Consider the following 6205-nt stretch of genomic DNA (forward strand, 5'->3'; position numbering starts at 1 on the left):
GAAGGAAAGCCACAAATGTCAATTTGTTTCCCCCCCCTATCAAACAAAACTACAAATAAAAATAAAAGTTACTGAAAATAAAAGACACGTTGGGTTTTACTTAATTAGGATCAATACAATGATCCCCAATATACCTTACACATGGCACAGTCAAAGTCTTAAGTTTCAGTATAAAAAATAATGATAACATTTGCTGGCAAAAGTCTGCGAAGGCACTTCATTGATTAATGATCTGAGTATGGCCCGTCCTCCAAATCTCATCTGAGGGGGAGAGCATACATCTGTATTTTCTAGTTATCATGCGATTTCAGTCGTATTCAGGGCAGGGAAATTTGTGAGAATGTCGTCATTGGGGTAACTGTAAAGGGAGCGAAGGATGTGTTTCCTTTTTGTTTGGAAAAAAAAAAAACACTAATTTATTTCCTTTTTTTTTTCCTGTTAGAACCTATATGTTGTTTTCTCCAGAACTTCGAGGTAATCCGGCTTGGTTTGAAGTTTGGCCCTTAACTCGAGGTAATCACTTTTTTGGGTTTGGTGGTCTGTGAAGCCCTTTCCAGCCGAGAAGAGAAGGGTTTCTTTGAGCCTGGCATCCTGCTGTAAGTCTGGGTATTGCATGCCAGGAGGGTGCACGTGCAGTTCCTTTAATTTGGGCACTGTGCCATAGAGACAGTCTACGAATCCCACTGTGCAGGGGGCTGGCTGTGGCCTCTCCCGGTCTAGTAGCATACTGCCACCAACGCAGCCGCCCCCAGGAGGAAACAGCACCACCCCACCATTCTTCTCATGGTGGCGGAACCCAGCCAAGTCTCCCCCAGTTCCCGCAACTACCCCTGAAACCCCACCAACTGGGTGGTGAGGGTGATGATGATTTACCGTCACTATGGTGTTTAGCTGGGAGCTGGACACTGCCAGGGTCCACTCCTTTTCTTTTTCCAGCAAGGTCCGGTAATTGCTGTGGTTCTCTTTGGGTGTCTCAGTAAACTGCTCACTTCCGAGGAGAACCTCACCTATTCCTGGCGGTTGAATCCCAGGACCCCCGCATTCTGTACTCCCTGCCTCCTGGACGGATGAAACAGCTACCTCTTCCTCCTCGCGAGGCTTGTAGATGGGGTTATTACACATCTGGGTAACTGGGTGCGGGATGTATTCATACACATGCCCCACAGGAGGGGCTTTCTCTGGAGAGGAAAGAGTTGCTCGAACCCCACCACCGTTTCCACCTCCACCGCCTCCACCATCCTCAAAAAGTCGATGACATTGCATCTGAATGCCTGTAAGGTCCACACCTTCCTGCCGCTTGCTTCTAAAGGGCAGCTTCTTTCGGCGGCGTCGAAGAACGTAGGCAAAGAGACCTGCGGCAACAAAGACTGCTGAAAAAAACAGAACTAGCAAGCTAAGAATCAGGACAGAAAGTGGAACAGGGCCCCCAGAGGGAGAGAGCTCATAAGGTGATACACTTGTTGGCCCTCCAACGATGTGAGAATCTCCAGGCTGGGCAGGGGATACTCCAGGGGGTAAGACATGCAGCATCTCTGGACAAAGAACTTCCATCTCAATGGTGCGCACATCGCGGTGGGTGAGGTTCTCAGGGCTCCTGCAAAGCACATCACCAACCACACTCACTGAGCTAATAGTTTCGATCCACTGTTTAAAGGGGACCAGGTCACATGTACAGTCCCAAGGATTTTCATTGAGGTCTATTTGTACAATAGCATTCAAGTGCTCGAGAACACCAGCCACAGGAAGGTAAAGGAAGTAGTTCTTCCTCAGGTTGAGCCGGGCCAGGGAAGTGCCAGCAAAGGCATCTGTTGGCAAGGTCCTCAGCAAGTTGTTGTTGAGGAATAGTAGTTTCAAGTTGGGCATGAGGCTAAAGGCTGCAGGCTGGATTTCCCGGATAACATTGAACTCGAAATACAGGTAGTGCAAGCTCTGTAGGCCTCGGAACATACCTGGTGTCAGTTTCTCTATGTCATTGCCATTGAGGAAGAGGCTCTTTAGGTTGGGCAGGTTGATGAAGGCGCCATCCTGGACATAAGAGATACGATTGTTTCCCAAATGCAAAAGATCCAAGGAAGAGAAATTCCAAAAATCGGAGCGGTATATTTTCTGAATCAAATTGCTACTCAGGTACAGTTTCTTGGCATTTAACGGCCTTGGGAGAAGCTCAGAAATATTATTAAATCCTCGTTCTTTGCAGTTGACAGTCAGGCCAAGGTCATTGATGTGCAAATTACAGGTACACCCAGTAGGGCATATAATGGGAATGGGTGGTCTGGTCTGGTAAGGAGCGATGGGAGGCTGGTTTGGACCAGGGTAGAAAGCTTGGGATGTGGAGGATGGCCTTGGTGTTCGGGGCTGTTTGGTGGGCTTAGGCTGTTTATTTGAGGACTTGTATTCAACAGAAGAAGCAGTAAAGTGGACAGAAGACAACATTGAAGAAGGCTTCGTTGGCCACACATTCTCCTTGCTTGAAGACAAGTGGGGAACACCCAAACTAGCCTCTACCTCTGAGTCAGACAATAATGGACAGAGCTCAGTCTTCCTGATTTCTCGCAGGTCCTTTCCATGGAAATGGAAAGGGGTTTCGCAGGTGATGTCTCCGACCAGGGCAGTATAAGGAATGCGCTCCAGCCAACTCTTCAGTTGCACAATCTCACATGTACAGTTCCAGGGATTTTCTTCAAGTTGGAGCTCCATCAGATTTCTGCCAATGTGGTCTAGCATTCCTCGGTAAAAAAGTACCTTTAACCTGTTGCCACGTAGGTCCAAATGGGTTAAGGAGACAGCTTTAAATAAATTGGTTGGAAGCATAGGAATTAGATTATCATTTAAAATCAGAACCCTCAATTTACTTAGATTCCGAAATGCCCCACTTTCAATACGTTTAATGACATTGTAATCTGCCTGAAGGTATTCCAGGCTTTCCAATCCAAGGAAGGTATCATTTCTAAAGACTTCTAGTTTGTTCTCATGCAGATATAGCCTCTTTAAGATTTTAAGACCATTGAAAGCGCCTGTTTGAATGTCCTGCAATGCATTGTTTCCAAGGTTAATGGACACAGCATTATTCAAATGAAGAAAACTGTTGGTATACAATTTTCTCATTGAATTTCTCTGCAAATACAGTTTAAAAGGCCTTGACCAGAACTCAGTAATCTGACTTATGTTTGTAAATCCTTTACTGTCACAATGTATGTGAAAGAGGCTTTCTTTAACTTCACAGTAGCATGGATCAAAACAGGGTTCATCTATTTCCTCTGAATCCTCTATCAGGGGAATCGGGGTAGTCCATCCCAGAGCAATTGTGCTTAGAAGAATTATCCACAGCATCCTCCCTCTGTGAAGCATCTCAGTTATGGAAGATTTCATCATTCGTTCCTGGTTGATTACAAAACTGCAACAGAAATAAAGATGCAGATTTTTAGCTTTTAGTCATAGGCACTGTTCTAATTGACTCCTACATGGAGGGTTTATACAGAGTGATATAAAAACTTTAGCTGTTGTTGAACTAACACTCAGAACAACTTATCAACAAGCTTACTATATTCTATATTCTAAACTTAGGAGACTGAAATATTATACCATGAAATGGCATTTTCCAGAACGAGGTCTTGCTTGGTAAAGGGCATATAATACAAATGAAAGCAACCTCCATTGCTTCTTATAGAAAATGAGGGAACTGGCATACAGTGATGCCCAGGTATGGGCAGATTTAGTAACTTGGTCATTATAACTATTTGACTGTTAAAACTCACTGATATATGGAAGGTGTCCATTATAGCTCTGAATTGAGCATTAATAGGAAAAACAGATTCTTTAGACTATAGGTTTACTCAAATCAGTCATGGTTACTCTGATTAATAAATTACACGATAAAGTATGAGCCCACTGTCCAGCACCAGAGATTGTGAGGTATAAAGTGCTTGGTATCTCAGAGCATGATTAATTACACTGTAATTTCAGACCTACCCCTACCACTTTTGCTCAAGGACAGATTATTAACATCTCCTTTAATAATTTCTGCATATGTGCATCATTTGGCTATCTGAATCTTTTAAGAGTGATTACCCTTTCTAAAAAAGAAGCCTTGCAATTGTTAGAGCTAAAGATAGTGACAGCTCAAGGATGCTGCTGAGCGCTGGAGTGTCTGTATTAAACACTTGGCAGAGCAGTTTGGAATGTGAATCTGTGCCTTAAACAGCAACTGAGGAGGATCCAGTAAAAAGCTGGAAAGGCAGGTTAAAAGAGAGGTAGATAGTTAAAGGCAAAAAAGTAAAAATAAAATAAAAACCTCAAGTTTAATTTGCTAATTAATAAATGATATGTCACACAAAATATATTTCAAAGAAAGACAAACCTACTTTTCAATTAGAAAAAAAATCAAATACATGCACTATTCTAAAAATACAGAGCCTTCTTCTATATGGCTTTTTTTTTCTCATCTAGTAACACCAGGTTATGAAAATGCACACTTAAACAAATTATAATTATGTATTTTTATCAGGTTGTCCTGTTTAGTCACTGACATATCAAAGTTATATGATCATTTGTAATCAATAAAAATAAACTAGATTTTTCAGGTTTTAGTTTCTATCCACACACAGATACATACATTGAGGGAATATGGTGTAAACCCTCAAACTTAAAAACAATGATGCAATTTATAAGGAGAATGAAAAGAATAGATCACCACATTCAACTTGCATATAATGTACACAGCTGTAAGGAAATTATCCATGAGAAAACAAAGAAGAAATCTGCCTCAGGCTTACAATACTCAATTTTTAGAAACAATTCAATGAAGAGAGAGAGGGAGAAGGGAGAGAGAGGAGATGAGACTACATTGCACTATTAGTTTACCCTGTTTTCCTTATAAAATTTTAAAATTTAAGTTGTTTTTCTTCACATTTCGTTTTAAAAATGCTTTTCTTGTGTTTGAGGTCACTCAATTTTAGGGAAGAAAGGTTCCGTATGTCGTTGACTTACCTATTTTGAAGAAATTTTTTTTTTTTTAAGCACTGAACATTAAAAAAGAAAAAAAAAAAAAGGAAAGAGGGCTTGAATTTAAGGTTGTCTTTCCTCCCTCCCTCCTTTTGCTGAAGCTGAAGCAAAAGGGAAGCAGGGGCTTACTAAGAGGTGTGTGTGTGGGGGGGGGAAGGACAGCAAACTAGAGACGTGCTTGGAATGCAATGGACCTTTCAATGGGCTTCTTTAGGATGCAGAACTGACGCTTGGCATGCTCAATAGCGCGGGGAGAGGGGCTGCTGCAGGCTTCCACTTTCGCTGCCGCGGTCACAGCCGCCGCTGAGGCTATTCTCTCCCGGTAACCAGTAGCAGACCATTGGGCACTGAAAAGAAGGGCGGGAGGAAGGAAGGGTGGAAGGAAGGCTCAATCAGAGTGCAGAATCTCGGGCTTTATTCGCGCTGGCATTTTTTTTTTTTTAAGTATGTGCTTTTAGCCTGGATTTGGTTTTTCACGTCACAGAACTGAGTTCCAAGAAAGGAATGCGTTTAGCATGAGTTTGGGCATGAGCACTGAGAAGCTCTGACTACACTGCTGTGCTTTGTGTGTGTGTGTGTGTGTGTGTGTGTGTGTGTGTTTAACCAGACAGAGAAAAAGTGAAATGGTAGAGTCGACAAAATGTCAAAATAGGAAACAGGGGGAGAGATCGATCTATGAGAAACATTCTTTTGGTGGGAAAAGGGAGGAGGGAGGGGATTAGTGTTTTTTTCTTTTCTTTTCTTTTTTTTACTCTCAAGGAAACCATCACCTCACTAGTTTCCCTCTCTGATATAAATGGATTGAGAGTAAGTCTACCCCTTTTAATTATCCTTTTCTACAGTAGAGACACTCCCCTTCAGAGACAGGAATAAAGGGAAATTCAGGGTCCACAAGCAGAAGAGCTGAATCTAGCTGGTTCAGCTTGATCATCCAGAATAAGGGCTCCGGCAATTGGAGTCTCTTGGGCAGAGTTCCTCCTGCATTTTGCTTCGATCTCTTTGCACCAGGAATCCTTTTGTTGTGCGGAGCTCAAAACCTTGGATTTCCCCTGAATTCAACAGTCATGTGTTTGCTTCCACCTTTTTTTTAAAAATAGAGACAATCCAGTGCTCTGGAAGGATCCGGAGACCAGTTGGATAACAATGGTACAGTTTACTTTTTCTATAGCAGAAGATCTCAAGGAATGAGCATAGTGGTGTTGGG

The 6205-nt window shown here is 42.5% G+C and overlaps 1 protein-coding gene across 2 annotated transcripts in view; it reads right to left on the reverse strand.

Annotated features, from left to right (window-relative positions):
- Positions 1 to 424: 424 nt before the first annotated feature.
- SLITRK3 (SLIT and NTRK-like family, member 3) overlaps positions 425 to 6205 on the reverse strand; it is an 8801-nt gene continuing 3020 nt past the window's right edge. For both annotated transcript variants that reach the window (XM_004674930.2, XM_004674931.2), the window contains one exon: positions 425 to 3394. In XM_004674930.2, coding sequence (XP_004674987.1) covers positions 439 to 3372 — 2934 coding nt within the window. In that variant the 5' untranslated portion in view covers positions 3373 to 3394 and the 3' untranslated portion in view covers positions 425 to 438. The remainder of the gene's footprint in view (positions 3395 to 6205) is intronic.

Source organism: Condylura cristata, unplaced genomic scaffold (genome assembly GCF_000260355.1).
Source record: "Condylura cristata isolate star-nosed mole 26May11 unplaced genomic scaffold, ConCri1.0 scaffold00003, whole genome shotgun sequence".
NCBI lineage: Eukaryota > Metazoa > Chordata > Mammalia > Eulipotyphla > Talpidae > Condylura > Condylura cristata.